This window comes from Carassius auratus, chromosome 29 (genome assembly GCF_003368295.1).
Source record: "Carassius auratus strain Wakin chromosome 29, ASM336829v1, whole genome shotgun sequence".
Taxonomy (NCBI): domain Eukaryota; kingdom Metazoa; phylum Chordata; class Actinopteri; order Cypriniformes; family Cyprinidae; genus Carassius; species Carassius auratus.
The window spans coordinates 22,791,389-22,814,345 of NC_039271.1; the positions used below are offsets into that span (position 1 = coordinate 22,791,389).

Below are 22,957 nucleotides of genomic sequence, written 5' to 3' on the forward strand. Positions count from 1 at the left end.
GGCTCTACCGAGGTTTCTGGGGTTTGCCAACTTCTATCGGCGTTTTATATGCAACATCAGCCAACTAGCCGCGCCACTGACCGCTTTGACCTTCTCCAGAACTACGTTCAGGTGGTCTGATACAGCTGAGGCTGTATTCGACAAACTCAAAGGCCGCTTCGTTTTCGACTCCTATCTTAGTCGCCCCTGATCCCTCATGTCAGTTCGTGGTGGAGGTCGACGCATCAGAGGTGGGGGGTAGGTGCAGTGCTATCCCAACGTTCGTCCTCAGACGACAAGATGCACCCTTGCGCGTTTTTTTCCCACCGGTTATCCCCTGCCGAATGTAATTATGACATTGGTAACAGAGAGTTGTTGGCTGTCAAATTAGCGTTGGAGGAGTGGCGTCATTGGTTAGAAGGTTCGGGGGTACCTTTTATCGTTTGGACCGATCATAAGAACCTTAGATCTACATCTAAATTAGATCTGCTAAAAGACTCAACTCAGGCAGGCTTGGTGGGCACTTTTTTTGGACGTTTAGACTTTTCTCTCTCATACCACCTCAGGTCCAAGAACATCAAACCCGATGCTTTATCTCACATTTTTGATCTATCCGAACGCCCGGTTACTCCCGAGTGCATTTTGCTAGAGAAGATAGTTATCTCCACACTCACATGGGAGGTCGAATCGAAGGTCAAGTCGGCCTTGGAAGGGGTAACGCCTCCTCCCGTTTGCCCACCGAGTCGATTATTTGTACCGGAAGAGTTATGGTCCGAGGTTATTCAATGGGGTCATTGCTCCTACATTGCTTGTCATCCAGGAGTAAATCGGAGTATCTGGTTAGTTAAGCAACGATTCTGGTGGCCATTAATGGCTCGCGACATACGCAGTTTTGTTTTGGCTTGCTCTGTTTGTGCCACTGGTAAGACGTCTCACCGACCTGCTGATGGGTTACTTCATCCGCTGTCTGTCCCTTCGAGACCCTGGTCCCACATTTCACTAGATTTTGTCACCGCCCTCCCGCCCCCTAATGGCATGATGGTTGTTTTAACCGTTGTGGACCGGTTCTCGAAGGCGGCACATTTTATTCCCTTGTCCAAATTACCTTCAGCCAAGGAGACTGTTGTAGACCACGTCTTTCGTTGGCCTCCCAATGGACGTGGTCTCTGACAGGGTTTCCCAATTTATATCCAAATTTTGGAAAGAGTTCTGTAAATTGTTAGGAGCTACAGTCAGTCTGTCTTCGGGTTACCATCCCCAGAACAATGGTCAAACAGAGCAAGCCAACCAAGATTTGGAGAGAGTGTTGCGATGTTTGGTGTCCAAGAATCCTTCATCCTGGAGCCAACAACTTTCTATGGTTGAGTACGCACCTAACTCGTTACCAGTGTCGTCCACGGGCCTCTCTCTGTTCGAGTGTAGTATAGGGTACCAGCCACCTATTTTCCCGAGTCTGGATTCCGAAGTCACGGTTCCCTCCACTCACGCCTTCGTCCAGAGGTGTCACCGCACATGGAGCAGAGCCCATGAGACTCTGCTCCAGGTGGGGGGCGCGCACTAAGGCTAAGGCGTTTACTGTCACCAAGATCATTAGTCCGGTGACAGTCCGCCTTAAACTTCCTCTGGCGTACAGGAGAATTCACCCCGCCTTTCATGTATCCAAATTAAAACCTGTCTTCCATTCTCACCATAATTCACCGGCCCCGGTTCCCCCACCGCCGCTACTCGTAGACGGGGAACCCACGTATTCGGTCAATCGTATTCTTGGCTCGAGACGGTTTGGACGCGGATTCCAGTACTTGGTGGACTAGGAAGTTTACGGTCCAGAGGAGAGAAGTTGGGTTCATGCTAGGGACATTTTGGATCACTCCCTTATTGATGATTACAATCAACAGGTAGGCTTGGCTGGGAGCGCCAGGAGGTGCTCTTAGGGGGAGGGGTACTATCACGGTTCATGAAATCGCTGTCTCTCTCTCGTCTGTGTTGTTGGTGGAGCCGCCGATCACTGGGCTCATCAGCTCTACAATCAGGACTAATTAGTATGCCAGCTGCAGAGTATCTGCACTGACTATTTAGTCTCTCTGTTTTCCCCTTGTCTTTTGTCAGATCGTTGTTTGGATGTTGGTTCTGTTTCCATCCTGTTCAGTTTCCTTGCTGCCTGTCCGTTTGTCCTGCACGTCTGCTCTCTTGTCTTCACCATCTCCTGGATTATCACCGCCTTACACTTCCTGATTGTCGTTTGTCTTCACTCACCTCCCAGGATCTTCACACCGGACTGGGCTGTATCACAGCGTCCCTGTGTCACTGAGTGTTGGCTTCCTCTGACTTTGTTTTCATCATCATCTTCATCCCTGTTTCACATTTATTAATAAAATTCTCTTACTTGCTATTGAATCCATCTCATCATTTCATCAATGTTATTACATTTTGGAATACCTAAGGTTAATGAATGTTCAGAGAAATTCTTCAGTGGCAATTTATGTAAACTAATGAATTAACTAACGTTAACTAATTAAGCCTAACGTAAAGTGTGAATTAACAATAAAAAAATCTGAACACTTTCAAACAATATCTAGGGCATGTTGTAGTCCAGATTAAAATGAAAAAAAAAAGTTTGAAAATAAATAGCCTATTAAGTCTAAATACTTAAGTACTTGTCACTTTGATGAACATCATAGTTAATACACAAATCTGAATGACTATTTATAATGATTAAATATGTTTTAGAATGTAATGCAGCTGTTTACTTATGGAGTTTCCAGAGTAAGAGCAGCATTTTCTGAAGTTAAGCACCATCTGCTGTCAGAGAGTGAATGTTCTTTCATTCAGCACATCTCTCACGTGTTCCCCAATGTACTTCTCATGTGTGCTTGATACATCAGAGCGCCGGTACACGCAGCTCTTTAAAGTAGCATACAGCGGTGTTGTGCATTTTGACCAGTTGATGGGAACAGTATTCTTAAAATGCTTTCCAAATTTGGAATAACTTGTAATATGTAATTATTCATGGTATTTAAAAGTGCCCAAGATAACAATATCGTTCATATTCATTACCGCGATATAATGCATTACCAAATACCGCCACGTCTAATTCTAAGTTACATATAATAGACTGTTTTTTGCTACAGTATAAGCACAGTTGCATAAACACTGCTGCTTAAACCCTTTGTAATTCACTCATGTGTTTAAAAACAACTATGGCATAGCTGCAGAAACCCACCTTTAAATTTTTTAAAGATTTTTATTGACAATGTTAATAGCAAAACTGGGACACGGAACTCAAAAAAACAGTCCAGGGGCTTGACATTGCTCCCCCCTCCCAGAAAGTGCATCTTCACACCATAGAAACAGCATGGGGAGGGGAGTGGGTGAGAACTAGAGAGGAGGTTCAGGAGGAGGACGACAAGGCAGGGGCCAGGGAGGAGACAGGAGGGGCTTGGAGCAGGAGGAGTACAGCTGGAACCAGGGCCACTGCCTTAATGTTGACCCACAGTGGAGGATGGAGGAGCCATGGAGGAGGAGCCTGAGGTGGAGAGCCAACGAGCCAGGGGGATGCCAAGGACCCGGGGGGCCAGGATGGAGCCGAGGGCTCTGGCGACCGAGCCAGAGAGAGAGATTCGCCGTAGAGCCGGAATGACTGAGGACCAAGGTGGCGGAAGGAAGGAGCACAACGGAGCTGATAGGATGGAGCGACGAGGCTCAGCCAGAGGAGAGGAGTGATGGCGGGTCGACGCCTGACCAAGGCAGAGCCGGAGGGACGAGGGAGCTCGTTGGAGCTGATGGAATAATGAATGACGGTGGAGGCAAGGGAACTAGGGAGTCAGATTTGGAGTCACTGGGTCTATGACACTGGAGGCCTGCACCACATGATGGTGGGCTGAGAGAGAGCAGAGTGGCTGCCAGACTATAGCAGTGGAGCGAGCACTGGAGGGCACTATCGAGGAGCTCCTCTCCACGCTCACATGGTCCGTGGCTTTCTCCCCCTTGGTGGGCTCTGTAGCCGGCACTCACACCTGGTCTGACAGTTTGGGCTCAACTTCTGTGGCAATCTTCTGCTCTGTCGCTTGGCTCTGCTCTGGTTCGTGGATTTTGGTGGGAAATTGCTGTCAGTCATCGGTGGTTTGGGCTTATGCTCCCTACTGTGGGGGGATGGTGGTCTGGGCTTTGGGTCAGGAGTTGCACTGGCGATAAACTTCTGGGAACCGGCAAGGAAAAGAGAACCATTTCTCAACAGTGGTCAATTTAAAAGGGCATTGAAATTCGGTCTTGGATTGTCCTCAGACAACAACACTCTGTACCCAGTGTTCAAATTGGCATCGTAGAAAGCACAGAGTGCATCGTCCGGGGAGTTGGTGAGGCTTGCCAGTACACAGAACAGTCTGGTGTGGACCCCAAGTGGGATATTCTCGGCGAAGGAGGGGATCCATGGGAAAACACGATGGAAACAAAAACAAAGAAAATAACTAAAAACAAAAATGGAGGGTAGACACAGAGGTTACTGTTTCAGTTGGTCCTTCTGTCACAATATGTGGTGGCAAGGAGCGAGGAACAAGGAGACACAGGAGATTTCACTGTAAACACAGTATTTACTCCAAGGAATCACAGGGCAATACACACAATCACACAAACAAGTATGAAATTCAATGACTGACAAACACTAATAGAATGGACTGGGGTTTTTAAATTCGGGATAACGTTGGAACTAAGTCAATCAGACTGAAGAGATATTGGGACACAGAACACAACAAAACAGTCCAGGAGAGTGACAGTATATAGTCAAAATTTGACTGTGGTAGAAGATGAGGTCCACCAGGTCCCAAACACCCAAGTGGAATCTAAAAAGTGTTAAAATTATTGTATATGTATATTTGTATATTTTATATATTTATTGTTCCTGTAGCTCAGTTGGTATAGCATTGCGATAGATAAAAATTGATAGCCTGAATGCACTGTAAGTCGCTTTGGATAAAAGTGTCTGCTAAATGCATACATTTAAATTTAAATAATTGTAAATTTAATCTTTAATGTATTATCTTGGATTATCACTAAGCAATTCCTGACCAGGGTTCCCTTTCATTTCATCCCCCTCATTCATGGTAGGTATTACTTTTTTTTTCTTTTGGAAATGATAATTATTTAATCATATTTGGGTTTGATTTATTTTTTTGATTATCAGCAAAGAGATTTTTAAAGCACACGCACAAATACACATAAATAAAACCAATGAAAATCATGAATTCTTTTTATTTAGTGGATATTTATTATTCAAGATATTTAATTACATATGACTATAATAAATGACATCTAATAAATGACATTTTTCACATATAAATAAATATTCTTGTCTTTTTATGATATACTATTCAGATGACACAGAAGGCACATTTGGTTGGGAGGGACTTCAACCAGTTAGGCTTGTTAAATAAACCAGTATTTCAAAGCTGATTGCTCAGACAGATGCTCCAGCACTAGGGCTTCAGGTGCACACTTTCAATCCTGCTATCACCATGGATTCCAGGTGAGTTTAAATACTTCTGAAATTCTACCACTGTGTGCTCACATCTTTTGCAGAATCTCACAGGATGACACATCTTAAAACAATGTGTCAAGTAGTTAAATTTTTAAAACCAATGCACTCTTTTCCATACCATCATGCTGCTTCTCACATTTTAAAAAGCAAAAAACTGCCCCTTAAGCCGAAAGTATACTTACATTTTGATGCACTTGTTTCTGTAGTTCGCTACCTGTGGACACAAAAATTAAATAAAGTAAAAAAAAAAAAAAGTCTGGGATTTTAAATTCAAATATTTAAAATTAAATATCTATATATATATATGTTTGATTAGAAAGACCAGAGGCTATTTTTTGTATAAAATAAGACAAAACGCAAATAACATCAACATGGAATATATGAAAGTACAATTATATTCCATTCATGAGATAAAATGTAAATAAAATATCAGCTCATCCGATATCAAATATTCTTTTACAGCTTTCTTTGAAACATCAACTCATTAGGGTTCAGATATAACAATGGGCATGGGAACTATCTGAACCTGCGGGTGATTTTTTTTAGTATTATCAACCACTTTTCAAAGTATACAATACAAATTACAATGATATACATAGCCTATGGCATACTTTTAGAAAGCATAAAAACCAAACATAATGAAACAACAACAATAAAGACTTTTTAAACAATGGCACTTGCAAATTTTGTTGCAACTGTGATGTATCTACCTATCTATCTATAATTATTTAGATACTACTTACATAACTAGTATGGACTTATATTGGTGCTCAAGACTTAGGGTGCTTTCACACCTACCTCATTCTAGTTCGGTTAAATCGTACCATAGTTAATTTCCCCCTTTAGTGTGGTTCATTTGGGCAGGTGTGAAAGCAGCAATCGCACTCAGACGTGCACCAAAGGCGTACCAAACAAGCGTATCGAGAACTGCTTGAAGAGGTGGTCTCAGTACGCTTTCAAACATTTTTGGACTAATCCATCTGCCGTAGTCAGCTGCGCTGTGCATTATGGGATGAGGAAGTGTTTATTGACAGTGTGCACTTTAGCATGGCAGCTCGTGGACAAACTTAGAGTAGTGAGGAGCCTCACAGAAATTTGGTCTGATGACCATGAGCATGTCAGAGTTACGTCATGGCCAAAGAGTGATGTGGATGTTGTCATGTGAATGCATTTTGGTTAATTTCAACTGGTTCGGACCAAAGCAATCAGTGTGGTGTGAAAAGGAACCAAAAAAACTGAAAAATGCTACAATGTATAATTGTTTGACCTCGGTTCGGACTAAATGAACTGAACTAGAGATGTGAAAGCACCCTTATTTACTAACATTGACTTACTATGGCATAGACTAAATGTAAGTTACATTTAAATGAAAAAAAAAAAATTTATATACGCTGACTTTCAAAGACAGTTTGAATGTTATTTATGTCTTCCCTATGCTGCATGATTTCTTGCCTGGCTGGGTATTGGGCTCATTACCAATAATCAATTTCTTTAGCAATGCACAAGGGCTTTTAGTAAAATGCTATCGCAGTTTTTTTTTAAAGGGTCAGGGCCCTACTAAAAGAAACACAGATCACTATATACAATTTAAATAAAACATCAGCATTGGCTACAGAGCTAAAAATCTGTTAACCTCAAGAACTTTTGTAGACGTTGGCAGTAAATAATTTTAAGAGATTTTATGCCTTTAATTTCAGTTGATTTATTTTAAGGTTGTGGCTGGAATTTAGTTGTAGTTCTTGTGTTCCTGCTCGTCTTTTCTCTCTTTTTTTCTGTTCTTATTGTTTACATTTCTCTTCAGTGATTATTCTTATTAACAGCAGTTGTTTATCACTAATGCTCAATTATAACTTGACTTTGTGGAAATTGTGTTTTATGGGTGGAGCTGAACATTGCTCCCTACAACTAATTAGGTCCAATCAAAGCAACAATTCTGAGAAACATTTCTCTCCTTATTTTACAGACAGCCAAGTTTTACACCACGCAGATCAACTCTGATTCATCAAGGACCTCCAAAACGCATCCGTTTACATACAGAAAGAAAAGTGCTTAATGAAAATGGGAAAGTCAGAAAATGGACATATGGGAAAAAGGACACCAGTAAACAAAACAAAATTGTTCTATTGGTGGGAGAGACTGGAGCTGGCAAGACTACTCTCATCAACACCATGGTCAACTACTTACTAAATGTGAATTTTGAAGAAGAAATATGGTATGAAATCACTGAAGAAGAAGCTGGAGACCAGTCAGAATCACAAACCTCTGAAATCACCATGTATGAGGTCTGTCCTGTAGAGAGTCCTCTAACTCTTACCATCATTGATACTCCAGGCTACGGAGACACTAGAGGACTTGAAAAAGATCTGGATGTTGCTGCAAATTTAGCAACTCTGTTTCAGAGCATTGATGGAGTTCGTGAAGTTGATGCCGTGTGTTTTGTGATTCAAGCATCTAAGAATCGTCTCTCAGACAGGCAGCATTACATAATCAGTTCAATTCTGTCTTTGTTTGGAAAAGACATTATGAACAACATTGTGTTTTTAATAACACACTCAGATGGTATGGCACCCAAAAACGTCCTCAGTGCTATCAATAAAGTTAAAATCCCTTGCAGACGAGACAAAAATGGCCAACCTATTTATTTTTTATTCAACAATCGGCAGGCTGATGCCCGTCCCACTCAAGAGCGGCACATTCGTGCTCAAAGCGATGCCTGGGAAGACAGCGTGGACAGCATGAAGAATTTCCTTCACTCTATGAATGAAATGAACACAAGAAGTTTGGAAATGACTTCAGATGTACTCATAGAGCGCATTCAATTAGAAGCAGCCATCTGCAATTTACAGCTGCGTATTCAGGAGAAGGAGCAGAAAAAAGCTGAAAAACTTCAGATTCAGGAGGCAATAAAACAAAACAAGGAGAAGATTGAAAACTGTAAAAACTTTGCCATTAAAGTCAAAAACACTATCAAGGAGAAGGTGGCCATTGAAAGTGCTTCATGGAAGAACAGGAAGGCGACGACCTGCACTGTCTGCGAGGAAAACTGTCATGAGTTTGACTGCTGGTGGGTTTCTGATCCCAGCAATTGCGAAGTCATGAAGAAAGGCTACTGCACTGTGTGCACTGGGAAGTGTCATCACAGCAAACATGTAAAAGAAAACAAGAAATACATAATCAAATCCTCATTTATGATGATGGAATTTGATGACATTAGTAAGGAATATGAACAAGCTAAAGAAAAATCCAAGAGGTTTTCGATCATAATGGATTCACTTGAAAAAGATCTACAAGAGATTGAAACCCAAAAGTCAATTCTTCTGTTTAATGCTTACAAGACCATCAAGCATCTGTCTCAAATCGCATTAAAGCCAGATTCTGCCTTCACTCTTAAGCATCTCGACTTCTTCATCCCCAGACTGAAAGAGGATGGGAAAGAAAACTGGGTCAAAGAGCTGGAGGAAATGAGGAGAACCGCTGAAGCTGAGGAAGCAAATAAAGATGCTTTGAGTTATCTTAAAGCTGGTCTGACAAAACTTTTCCTCGGTGGGCAAAGTTGAAATTCCTTAAGTGGTGGAGAAAGAGTTAACAAATCAATAATACTTCATGACTTACTTTAAATTAGTATTTTGGGTGCTGGATGATAAGTTGACAGAAAATGTTGCAAATAAACAGTAATTTCTTTCACCATTTTTTTCATCCTTTCCTGTATATTTCTTTTTACTTATGGTTATTTTGTTCATATTGTCAGATTGTCTGTATATATAAATTGCTCAAATTAAAATAAATTTCAGACATCTCAAACTTGATATTTTCTTTATTTGCATTTAGGAATTTTATCCAAAGTGACTTACAGTGCATTCAGGCAATTTTTACCTGTATATTTCAATTATATTTCAAAAGAATCTATTATTGGGTCTATTATTTTTCTCAGGTAACATAATTTCATAGGGAGGCTTCAATTCAAGTTTTTTTTTTTTCAGACATTATTTATTTACCCATTTTTACAATAGACCATTTTTATGTAAAGATATTAACCTGAAACTTCTAACTCATATCCACAACTTTTTAATCAACATTGCTAATGTCCTGTAAAGTTCTTTTGTGTAGGAAGTGGTTTTGGTTGCAAATATATGCTTTTAATAAATTTACCAAATACAAAAACAATGTTCAACAGAGAAACCAAGAGCACATTAAGCTTAATAACAATACAGAAAAGCTAGTAAAACAAAGTTGACAGAGAACACAAGCACATTTAAATTACAGTACAATTGAGAACAGCTCAAACATAATCAAGAAAACATAAAAATACAGAGCCTAAAACTTACAACTAAGGGATCAGTTACAAGACACTATTTTCAACTAATAATTAAAAACCTTCCATCCATTTTGGCTGTTCATTTACATGACAGAGGAGTTTGGGGAGTTGGAAAATGCAAACAGTTAAAAGCTGGTTCAAAGTGCAAGTTTTTGAAAAACATAAATCTGTATAAACGATGGAAACTCGAATTTGTAAAATTCATAGCCATGCATATTATGTGTTAAAAAAAAAGAGTATGTCAACAGGCACATATAGTGTTTCTTTACCAAGTGACACTGCCAACTACTGGCCTGAGAAGCATAATACAGTTTATTAGTTATTTTCATGGGTGGATAGGAACAGGGAATGTTTTGACATTATTGTTTGTTTAAACTTGTCCTAAAGTTCTAGCTAAATCTTTAGTCTGATTTCATAAGAACTATGACAGTAAAAGATGTGTGGTTTATATTTGTACTTGCAGCCATGTGATGAAGTTGAGAACCACAGTTGGCCTGCTGTGACACATGCAGGTAAAAGGTTCAATTAAACTACAGCCTAAAACTTTGGCTGTTATCTTGTTTCAGTTTCTTTAGATTGTCTAATAGTAACAAAATAGTTCACCTTCATTTGTTGTCTAACAACTGAACATGAGCTGATGTTAAACAAATATTTTTATTACGTTATTAAGTCAGTTTAAAAAATGCCTGACAACTTTGTAAATGTAAGATTAATGCACAATTGTGGAGGTCATGTGAATACCTAAAATGTCGAAGTTCTGTTGTGGACAGATTAAAAAGGTTTGAAACGAACATCATTCAACAAATTTGCTACTTATTAAACTCTTGTTTAGAGCCATTTGCAAAAACAAGTAGTCCATTCTGATTATCCTTAACTTAATTAATGTAAAACTTTGGATAATTTTTTAAGTGTAGACATTATATGTACAATATGTGACAATGGCTTGCTTTTAACTTGCATAATGACTGATAATTCTCCATAATGGCTTATCACTTGTACTTGTGTAAATTCATTACAGTAAAAGTGTAGTAACCATGCTTTTTTTGGCATATTGATTATGCTATTTGTATGTGCAGTGCTGTTTTAAGTCAAACACAGCTGACAAAATGTTTTTTAGAGCTGGTTTACAGCAGAACCGAAATTTGTTTGCATTATTGACGCACCATTTTTCTGTTTAACACTGTAAAACTGCTTTGACAATCTGTAGTTAAAAGAGCTTTTGTATATAAATAAAGGTAACTTGACACTGAAATTGCTTTTTTTTCTACGGCAATTGGTAATAAACTATCAACATTTTCAATAAAAAAGAATAAAATATTTTAAGCATCAATCATGATTTTGAGAAGCACTGACGATGTTGTAATTGCCTCAAACTAGTGAATTAGTTCTCTAAGAACCACATGTGATTTAATGCCTTTTGGCAGTCCATTTAATAAGAGAAAGACATAATTACTGCCTTTGTTTGTTTTGGCATTGCGTGTGTGTGTGTGTGTGTGTGTGTGTCTGTATGGGTGAAGTCCTTTCAGTTGCAAGAAAGACTGTTTGTATTAAAAACCAGTTACACACCTTTAATAGGCTGTGTGACATACTTTAAAGGGTGTGTGACATACTTTAAAACTTCTGTGCCAGGATAACATCTGCATCTGAAATAAATATAACACTACACACTACTCATGGTAAAAGAGGTCTTACCAAAACATTCTAAATGCCAAAATAATTTTTGTGGTAGATACCAATCAAGGTTTCTGGATGATGAATGCTCTAAGCTGTGTGCATTTAAAACACTCACAGGAAGGTACAGTTTCCTGCATTGAATTAACAATGTAGATAATATATTAGCATTGAGAGAAGAAATTCAAGAACATGATTACAGAATCAAAGGTAACACTTTACAATAACAGTACATGAATCATCATTTACTAATACCTGAATTAATAATAACTTGACTATGAACTAATGATGAGTTAAGACATGTATTAATCAAGAGCTAATAAAGAACTAACTTAACTCTGACATGAGTCATATGAAATACTGCATGAATAACACTACCTTAATTACATGTTAGTTCCTGCATGATAGTTAATGTATTAATTAACACTTTGAGAAAAACTAAACCACACATGTTCTAGAAGCAAGATGTATGAAAATGGTACAATTTATACATTTGCCACCAGCTCTGTCACAAACATCAGTGAAAGACAGTGGATTTATTGCAATATTTACGTTTAACCTAACTCAACCAACGCACAATGATGCATTTATAATTAAAAACAATTTGATCATTCGGTTTTGAGTGATGCCACTGCTGCTGTCCTACAATAACATTAAGCAGACGCAATTTTCCAAATTAAAATCAGTTAGCTTAGAGATGCTGATTATCACTTTTGTTATGTTATGGATTGGTTTACTGTCTTTATATCAGATGTTTGTCTGGCTCTTCTTTTAGGCCACTATCTGCACTTCAAATTATCAACTTTCCTCCTACCGTTCAGTTCCTTCTCCATCCAACTGCAGCCACAGGACCTCTGCTCTTCAACTTATTTACAAACCACCGAAAAGGACCAAATTCCTGACTTAGATGAGCTGAATATGGATAGAACATGTGTAATTGATAACTTTTTAAAGATGTGCCACACCAAGACAAGTCATGACATAATGATACATCAACAAGTCATGAATTCATGTTACTTTATCAGTAATTAATGATGAGTTAGTAATAATGTGCCCTCCCAAGTAAAGTCATGACATAATGATACATCAACAAGTCATGAATTCATGTTACTTTATCAGTAATTAATGATGAGTTAGTAATAATGTGCCCTCCCAAGTAAAGTCATGACATAATGATACATCAACAAGTCATGAATTCATGTTACTTTATCAGTAATTAATGATGAGTTAGTAATAATGTGCCCCCCCCCCCCCCCCAGTAAAGTCATGACATAATGATACATCAACAAGTCATGAATTCATGTTAGTCTATGAGCTGTTAATGATTTAGTAATGTGTAGTAATGTGAAGTCATTATCTAAATAATCTCAATTAACATCTACCAAGGAGATTCTTATTTTGCAACAGTATATCCAAGATGATTACTTCAAGATACACATTACCCAGCACTTAAAACACAGAAATTAAAAAGGCAAAATACACATTTTATTTAACAAAACTTTTAAATATCAGTGCACCTTAAATCAATGGGACAAGTTAACAGGTATTTTACAATCAAATGTTCAGTGTGTTGTCCTCTTAACAGGAAATTGATGGTGAATATCTTTTATTAGGCACCCAAGTGTCCCCCGTTAATTTTTTTCACCAAGCCAACGAGTCCACTCTATGAGAGAGAGTTGATGTTTCAGCATGTTCTCTGTCCTATTCTCTCTTAGTCTCCATACACTTGTTTTGTATGTCAACCAAGCTCTTTCCATGTGTTGTGAGTGAGCTCCACTGTGTGGGTCTACAAACCACTAGGAATGGTTCACTGTAAAATGTTTGTAGCCCATATTGGCCGAAGCCGTCCGGTAGGCTCTCCACTCATCGGGAATAATGTTAGTTCCTTGGATGCACGTTTTGCAACTATGGGGATGAGGTGAGGTCTTGATCTTCTTTTCACAAGCCGCAAGATTGGGTGTCTGCATTTATCCCTCACACCTAGCATGCCAAACACCCATTTTTTTCACCTCCATGTTGTTGATGCTCTCCCTCGTCCATACTGTAAAAAGTTAAATATTTAATTAAAAAGAGAAATACTACAATATTATGCAATTATATTCATTTAACATGTGTACACATACAAAAGGGAAAATCTGCAGGAGCTTTATAAATGGCAAACCAAGAAGTATGAAGATGTATGAAGATGAAGAAAGTACCTCTATCCACATCCATCCATCATAAACATTGGGGGCTTTTCATTTGAACAACCCTCTACATTGTGAGTAAATCACTTGCTAATCTTCACTCTGGGCGACTAACTGATATGTAATATTAGCCAATGGGCTAATAAACTCTCAGATTTTACTCGTCAGTGTGTAAGTTGAAGGCCAAGTATAGGTTTATCACAAATATATTTTCACTTGCCGAACACACAGACTGAGCGCTTCAGAGTTTCAGGATCGATGCTATTTTCAGTTCATCTCAATGGATGCACAGCACACCTGTATTTGATGTACCATAAACTTTAGTGTAAAGGCGCACGACTCATCACTTTGGTGAAAGCAGAGAGCACGAAAGTCATATGTACACATGCAGAATTGACACATTACATGTAAATGATATTTTTTGTTTATTTTCCTGTTAAAATAACAGAGATCCTTTGGATTTTTCCTGCTTTTAAGAACTGCCAATCAAACTTTGAAAATACATTGTAACATTTTACTATTCCTTCTCTGCTGTCCGACAACAGACTCACCTGTAAATGAATATTAGCCAAGATGACAAGCTGAGTTTTGATCTCTCGAAGAGAGACCCGACTCGCACTGATCGGCTGGTTTTCTTGCCTCAATGACTTTTATGTCTGCACATCCTGTGATGGTGACAAATGTCAAAACATGGTTATGCAGACAACAGTATTTTACCTGGACTAAGAATGAATAAATTGTGGTAAAAAAAAAAAAAATCAAAAGCCAATGTGTTTACTACTACTGCAGAAGTAAAGCCCATTGCCAAAGCAGCTTAAGCTTTTGTGCAGTCTTTTCTGTAAAATGCGGTCTTTGTTTCATGTGCAAAGCTTACTACTTTTACTTTTTACCAATTATTAATTTAATATTAAATGGATAGTTTGCCCAAATAGCAAAATTATGTCATTAATAACTTACACTCGTGTTGTTCCAAACCCGTAAGACCGTAAGACCTTTATCTTCAGTACTGCACATGTGTGATTCAGTGTGAAGCAGACACAGAGCATCTGAAATGAACTGATTCTTTTGGTGATTGATTCTGAACTGATTCTGAGCTAGTGTTATCAGCGCGGGTAAACCATAGACTGTGAAAGAACTATGGACGTAGTGTCCGTCACGTCACCCATATACTCCTCAATAGCGGTTTTGAAGCCTAAAGTTTGCAGAGCAGGCCGTCGCCACCTTGGCAGCGCGTCACCACGCGACCCTCCCGGATATTCAAAAATGGGCAAAAAGGCGGGAGCTGATTGCTGACGCCACGCCCACCTAGCACGACGGCATTGTCAGCAGCGGCAATCCACCTGTCACTCAAGTGGCCACGCCCTTAATTATGCAGAACTTTAAGGCTTAATATAATATAAACAGAGTTATAAAAACATTCACCCCCCTCACAGTTGTCATGAAAGGCAAAATTAGCAATGTTGTGTATGTTGGCAGAATGAATGATACACACAGCAGACAATCGAGTCGTGTTAACTCACATTGTTTTTACTCTGAACTGTTAACTTCAATACGTCACTTTATGAGTCACCACTAGAGGGCAGGCTTATCACAGAATGCTGATACCCAATAGTACATACATTACACTTTCCTCCCCCCCTAGATTAATCAACCTAAGAAACAAGAAATACAGAACTATAAACTTACTGCATAACATTTACAATTAACCTGAACAATGTTGCCAACTAAAACACAACTACAAATCAAGCCTTTGGGGAGGTTTCCTACATCTCTCAGGATAACGTCTCTGTGAACCTGGGTGCTGTTCAGGTGTAACTGGAATCGTCCCATCTGGTTCATCATTTTGTGGTTCAGAATCGTTTGTGTTAACTGAGGTAAGAGGGGCAGTCTCAACAGCATCATTGACCTTGTCATTTACATCAGGGACATTGTCAGGTGAATCAGAAACAGGTAACAGCGAGGATTTTGTCTGCCGATCCACCAGCTGATCTGCATGCCGTCTCCATGTGTTGTCTCCAACCTTTACTGTGTACATCAAGGGTCCAGTTCTGGTGGTGATGGTACCTGGCTGCCACTTTTCCAGTCTGTAGTCACGTGCTAAGACTTCTTGTCCTACTTGGAAGTTTCTTGTTTGTCTATTGTTCATGTGCACAAATTGTTTGTTTTCTACATCTCGTCGAACATCAGGTTTGATGAGATCCAAACGAGATCTTAAATTCCTCTTTAGGAACATCATTGCTGGTGTTTGACCAGTCGTGGAGTGAGTGGCATTTCTGTACATGAAAAGGAAGTTGTCTATTTTGTGTTGGAGCGAGATAGTGTCATTATCCATTGCTTTTATTGCTTTCTTGAAGGTTTGTACAAACCTTTCTGCCAAGCCATTAGTGGCAGGATGGTATGGTGCGGAAGTAATGTGCTTGACTCCGTTCAGCTTCATGAATTTCTGAAACTCGTCTGAGACAAACTGTCGTCCATTATCCGTGCATATCTGTTCTGGCAGCCCATTTCTGGAGAATATTGTTCTTAGCACAGAAACAGTCTTTTCGGATGTGGTTGTCTTCATTAGAACAACTTCAGGCCACTTAGAATGCGCGTCCACGGCGATCAAGAACATGGAGTCCTTGAATGGTCCAGCAAAGTCGACATGCACTCTTTGCCACGGTGTTGACGGCCATTCCCAGGGATGCAAGGGAGCTAATGGCGGAGAGTTCTGTGTCTTTTGACATCCTGGACAAGCCTTTGCCAGATCCTCAATCTGTTTGTCGATTCCCGGCCACCACATGTAACTGCGGGCAAGGTTTTTCATTTTTACAGTGCCCAAATGTCCTTCATGCAGTGTGTCCAGCATCTTACTGCGCAATTTGGAGGGAATGACGACTCGTAAGCCACACATTAGAGTTCCTTGACACACAGAAAGCTGTTCTCTCCTCGCTGCGAATGCTGGATATAGGGAGTTCCCTTTTGTCGGCCACCCATGTACAGTGATATCATAGACCTTAGACAATGTTGGGTCATTGCGGGTTTCTCTCTGAATAGTGGCATTTGTCACAGGAAACTGACTCACAATTGAGGTTTGAAACACGTCAGCTGGATCCATCGCCTTTGACTCTTCTGTCAACTTTAGTGGAAGACGTGACAAGCCATCAGCATTACCGTGTAGTTTGGTGCCTTTGTACTCGATATCATATTGGTGAGCACCCAAAAAGAGTGACCAACGCTGCAGCCGTGCTGAGGCCATCGCTGAGACACCCTTCCGAACATTGAAGATCGAGACCAAGGGCTGATGATCTGTGATCAGGGTAAACCTTTGACCATACAGATAATGGTGGAATTTTTTTACACCCCACACGAGACTAAGTGCTTCACGGTCTATTTGTGCATAGTTACGTTCTGCTGTCGTTAGTGATCTAGATGCGAAGGCTATCGGTTTTTCAGTGCCATCTGGAAACTTGTGTGACAGCACTGCGCCAATTCCATATGGTGATGCATCGCACGCCAGTCTGATAGGCATAGATGGGTTGAAGTGTGTCAGCACTACATCAGAAGTTATGAGCCTTTTGGTCTCTTGGAAAGCTTGTTCACAGCTGTCCGACCATTTCGACTGTGTCTTTGTTTGCAACAATGCATTCAAAGGATGTAGTACAGTGGAGAGGTTTGGAAGAAATTTGTGGTAATAGTTCACAAGTCCGAGATATGATCGCAGTTGAGACACATTTTGTGGGTGTGGCGCCTTTAGCACAGCTTCAATTTTGTCTTGTGACTTGTGTAGACCATCTTTGTCTATCACATGACCACAGTAAGAAATCTGAGACTTAAAGAACTCACATTTTTCTTTGTTGGCTCTTAGTCCATACTCACACAATCTCATCAGCACCCGTTGCAAGTTTTGGAGGTGATCTGAATCATCCTTCCCCGTTACAATGATATCATCCAGGTAACACTGCGTTCCCGGGATACCCTGCAACACCTGGTCCATCGCTCTCTGCCACAAAGCAGGGGCTGAGGCAATTCCAAAAACAAGACGGTTGTACTGATAGAGCCCTTTATGTGTGTTGATGGTCAAGAATTTCTTGGATTTCTCATCCATCTCCATTTGGAGGTAAGCTTGGGCTAGGTCAATTTTTGAGAAGTGTTCTCCACCAGACAAGGATGCAAAAATGTCTTCAATGCGTGGCAGGGGATACTGTACTGCATGAAGCGCTGGATTAATGGTCACTTTAAAATCCCCGCAAATACGCACATCTCCTGCTTTCCCTTTTTTGATCACTGGGACTATGGGTGTTGCCCATTCGCTCCATTCAACCCTTGTCAGAATTCCCATTTTTTCCAAATTTTCCAGCTCTGCCTCCACCTTGGGACGAATTGCGTACGGGACTGGGCGAGCTTTAAAGAATTTTGGAGAAGTGTTTTCTTCCAACTCCAGATTTGCTTTTATTCCCTTAAGTGTTCCTATTCCTTTCTGAAACACAGGTTCTGCATTTTCTAAAATTTGCACTAGGGTCTTTTGTGTCTCTTTGTTATTGACTTGCTGGGACACATCCAGGTTTTTTATTGTGTGCCAGTCCACAGGTATTTTCCTCAGCCACTCACGTCCAAACAATGCAGGCCCTCCATTTTCCAACACATACAAGTTCAGTTGCTGCTGATTTTCTTTGTACTTCGCAATTACTGGTAATTTCCCTTTCGGAGACACTTTTTCACCAGTATAGGTCTTTAATATCACTGATGTGCTTTGCAGTGGTATTTTTGAGAACAGTCGCTGGTAATCAGCTGCTGAGATGACTGATAAGGCCGATCCAGTGTCTAACTCCATTTTTAGTTTGACTCCTGACACTTCTGGTGTAAGCCAAATAACTCTTCGATCAGTCTCCTTAATACTGTACAGTTCCAAACATGAAAGATCATCTGTACCTGAACTTGTGTTTGTTTCATTTTCAGTAACTTGATGTACAGTGGCGGATTTACGTTTCACTTTGTGTGTTCTGTCTTTTTGTATCCTCTGTCTGCCCATTTTGCATACACGTTCGATGTGCCCATTTTTATGGCATTTTCTGCACTCTTTATCTTTGAACCAGCAGTCATTCGCATCATGAGACATTTTTCCGCAGCGATAACATTTCTGTTTTCTTTCCAGTTTCAGTGACAGCTTATTTGTTGCACATTCCATTGTTTTTTGTTGCAATTCCAATGCATCTTTTGCTGCAGTCTCCATGGATATTGCTATGTTCAGTGCACGATCGAGTGTCAAGTCTTTTTCTGTCAACAGTCTTTTTTGTGTGCTTTCATTGTGCATTCCACACACAAGCCTGTCTCTTAATGCATCTGCCAGTCCAGCTCCAAATTGACAATGTTCTGACAATCGGCGTAGCTCAGCTATATATTCAGGAATGCTTTCTCCTTTTGCTTGGTTACGCTTATGGAATCTGAATCTTTCCGCAATTAATAGGGGTTTGGGGTTTAAATGTTCATTTAGAATGTCCACTATTTGCTGAAATGTTTTATCCGCTGGCTTTTCAGGGGTTAACAAACTACGGAGTAGTCCATACGTCTTTGCTCCCATCACGCTCAGCAAAACAGCCACCTTCTTATCATCTGCAACATCATTAGCCTCACAGTATAATTCCACTCTTTCCACATAAGTTCCCCAATCTTCAGCATTACTATCAAAAGCGGTGATTGTTCCAATCATTGACATTTTTGCTCGTTTGCAGTTTAGCTTTACACTTTAATTGGCTTCTCTTTCTTTCATGTGACTCACGCTGTCTTTTCACAATCTCTTCCTGTTACATGTCCATTAAAGTCTTGTTGACGCATCTGTAGTTGTTGATCCAGACCTCGTCGCCAATTTTGTTGTGTATGTTGGCAGAATGAATGATACACACAGCAGACAATCGAGTCGTGTTAACTCACATTGTTTTTACTCTGAACTGTTAACTTCAATACGTCACTTTATGAGTCACCACTAGAGGGCAGGCTTATCACAGAATGCTGATACCCAATAGTACATACATTACAAGCAATATAGACCAAACTCATTTTTTGAACCAGGCTGTAAACATGTTTTTTTTCTGCTGTAAAGTTGGGCAACTTTAACATGGGGAGTCTATGGGACTGACTCCCTTTTGCAGCCAGCCTCAAGCGGCCAGTCGATTAATTGCAGTTTTAGTCACTTCCTTATTGGCTTCACTAGAGAGAGTGAGAGGTTGCCGCTCGGGGTAAACCGAAGGATTGAATCAAGGACAATCATCGCCAATGACGCATTACGTCGAGCGCAAAAACCGGTGAACCGTTTTCTTCAACCGCTTTATTGAATCGAACTGTCCGAAAGAAGTACTGGTGATCCGAGAACCAATGCAACCGGTTCTTGATTCGTGAACGAGTCATTATCTGGTCGGTGTTCATCTTCAGTTCTCTCATCACAGCAGTTCACTCAGTGTACTGTTTGAGTAAATGAATTACTCTGGGATATTTGATTGTTTTAACTCAGAGGGAGTGTCTGCCACATAAAAAAAGTTAACAGCTTAAGTCATTTGTGGATTAATGTGTATTGGAGACGCGAACCGTTTAAAACGATTCAGTTCGATTTGGTGAACTGGTTCAAAAAGATCCGGTTACATCGAATGATTCGTTCATGAACCGGATATCACAAACTGCTGTGCTGTGAACCCGCTCACAACAGACCAAGGGGCAAGGAACTCGACCGGAAGTTGAAGTCGGGTGGGGGCTGCCATCTTTTAGCAGAACTTCACTTGCGTTAGCATTCCCATTGACTCCCATTCATTTTGGCGTCACTTTGACAGCGAATAACTTTACATCTGAGGCGTTTAAAGACTCTGTTTGTCCATTATTTATTTCTAAAGATACACGACAATGTATAAAGGGCTCCATTACCTTCTATGTTACATTATGGCCCCGTATAAACAGTTTTTGTAAAAAATAGGCTAACGATTGCGTCATAACCACTCGGCTCTCTGTCGCATTACCGTACAGACAGGAGGAGAAGCTCGCAGGCAATTAACTTAATATGGAGTACTGGCGTTACATTTTAAAATACTATACAAAATAATTAATAAGAATACTTACTCCTGCTCACTCACGACAAAGAACTCCCCGCTCAAGCTCGCCGTCTCTGCAAGATTAACGATGGCAGTTTGCACGCACAGCTACTAGAAGATTTACATCTGTCAGACAGGTTGCTGACGTCGTCAAGCTCCGTTTGAGTCTGCGCGTCAGAAACGGAAGTGCTAAAAAACGCTAAAACTGGGCTTCATTTGTCTCAATTGAGTTCCAATGGGGTCGCTGTGTCCATTTCTTTTACTGTCTATGCAACAGACACGGAAGAAAAGACAATGCTGAATAAAGTCGTTGTTTTTGCTATTTTTGGACAAAAATGTATTTTCGATGCTTAAAAAAAATTCTAGCTGACCCTCTGGTGTCACATCGACTACTTTGATGATTTTTTCTTGCCTTTCTGGACATGGACAGTAGACCTTACACACAGCTTCAATGGAGGGACTGAGAGCTCTCGGACTAAATTATCTTAAACTGTGTTCAGAAGATAAACGGAGGTCTTACGGGTTTGGAACAACACGAGTGTAAGTTATTAATGACATAATTTTGCTATTTGGGCAAACTATCCATTTAATATTAAATTAATAATTGGTAAAAAGTAAAAGTAGTAAGCTTTGCACATGAAACAAAGACCGCATTTTACAGAAAAGACTGCACAAAAGCTTCCTGCTTTGGCAATGGGCTTTACTTCTGCAGTAGTAGTAAACACATTGGCTTTTGATTTTTTTTTTTTTACCACAATTTATTCATTCTTAGTCCAGGTAAAATACTGTTGTCTGCATAACCATGTTTTGACATTTGTCACCATCACAGGATGTGCAGACATAAAAGTCATTGAGGCAAGAAAACCAGCCGATCAGTGCGAGTCGGGTCTCTCTTCGAGAGATCAAAACTCAGCTTGTCATCTTGGCTAATATTCATTTACAGGTGAGTCTGTTGTCGGACAGCAGAGAAGGAATAGTAAAATGTTACAATGTATTTTCAAAGTTTGATTGGCAGTTCTTAAAAGCAGGAAAAATCCAAAGGATCTCTGTTATTTTAACAGGAAAATAAACAAAAAATATCATTTACATGTAATGTGTCAATTCTGCATGTGTACATATGACTTTCGTGCTCTCTGCTTTCACCAAAGTGATGAGTCGTGCGCCTTTACACTAAAGTTTATGGTACATCAAATACAGGTGTGCTGTGCATCCATTGAGATGAACTGAAAATAGCATCGATCCTGAAACTCTGAAGCGCTCAGTCTGTGTGTTCGGCAAGTGAAAATATATTTGTGATAAACCTATACTTGGCCTTCAACTTACACACTGACGAGTAAAATCTGAGAGTTTATTAGCCCATTGGCTAATATTACATATCAGTTAGTCGCCCAGAGTGAAGATTAGCAAGTGATTTACTCACAATGTAGAGGGTTGTTCAAATGAAAAGCCCCCAATGTTTATGATGGATGGATGTGGATAGAGGTACTTTCTTCATCTTCATACTTCTTGGTTTGCCATTTATAAAGCTCCTGCAGATTTTCCTTTAATTCGTCACCCTTTTGTATGTGTAAACATGTTAAATGAATATAATTGCATAATATTGTAGTATTTCTCTTTTTAATTAAATATTTAACTTTTTACAGTATGGACGAGGGAGAGCATCAACAACATGGAGGTGAAAAAAATGGGTGTTTGGCATGCTAGGTGTGAGGGATAAATGCAGACACCCAATCTTGCGGCTTGTGAAAAGAAGATCAAGACCTCACCTCATCCCCATAGTTGCAAAACGTGCATCCAAGGAACTAACATTATTCCCGATGAGTGGAGAGCCTACCGGACGGCTTCGGCCAATATGGGCTACAAACATTTTACAGTGAACCATTCCTAGTGGTTTGTAGACCCACACAGTGGAGCTCACTCACAACACATGGAAAGAGCTTGGTTGACATACAAAACAAGTGTATGGAGACTAAGAGAGAATAGGACAGAGAACATGCTGAAACATCAACTCTCTCTCATAGAGTGGACTCGTTGGCTTGGTGAAAAAAATTAACGGGGGACACTTGGGTGCCTAATAAAAGATATTCACCATCAATTTCCTGTTAAGAGAACAACACACTGAACATTTGATTGTAAAATACCTGTTAACTTGTCCCATTGATTTAAGGTGCACTGATATTTAAAAGCTTTGTTAAATAAAATGTGTATTTTGCCTTTTTAA

General features: G+C 39.9%; 2 protein-coding genes and 1 long non-coding RNA gene across 4 annotated transcripts; 2 read left to right on the forward strand and 1 right to left on the reverse strand.

Annotated features, from left to right (window-relative positions):
* Positions 1–5,433: 5,433 nt before the first annotated feature.
* Positions 5,434–9,271, forward strand: LOC113048402 (uncharacterized). Of its 2 annotated transcripts, none has more exons than XM_026210193.1 (2): positions 5,434–5,497; positions 7,473–9,270. In XM_026210193.1, exons 1-2 carry the CDS (start codon positions 5,487–5,489, stop codon positions 9,064–9,066), a joined length of 1,605 nt encoding a protein of 534 aa, XP_026065978.1. In that variant the 5' UTR covers positions 5,434–5,486; the 3' UTR covers positions 9,067–9,270. The 2 variants fall into 2 exon arrangements, with proteins under 2 accessions (XP_026065978.1, XP_026065976.1); XM_026210191.1 differs by lacking the exon at positions 5,434–5,497 and adding an exon at positions 6,488–6,632 and having other exon boundaries at positions 7,473–9,271.
* A 5,886-nt stretch (positions 9,272–15,157) lies between these two features.
* On the reverse strand, positions 15,158–18,327 carry LOC113048393 (uncharacterized protein K02A2.6-like). The gene has a single exon (XM_026210182.1). It carries the CDS (start codon positions 18,000–18,002, stop codon positions 15,417–15,419), a length of 2,586 nt encoding a protein of 861 aa, XP_026065967.1. The 5' UTR covers positions 18,003–18,327; the 3' UTR covers positions 15,158–15,416.
* A 3,174-nt stretch (positions 18,328–21,501) lies between these two features.
* Positions 21,502–22,957, forward strand: LOC113048437 (uncharacterized). The gene is made up of 2 exons (XR_003276483.1): positions 21,502–21,679; positions 22,380–22,957. It is a non-coding gene; the product is annotated as an uncharacterized LOC113048437 (long non-coding RNA).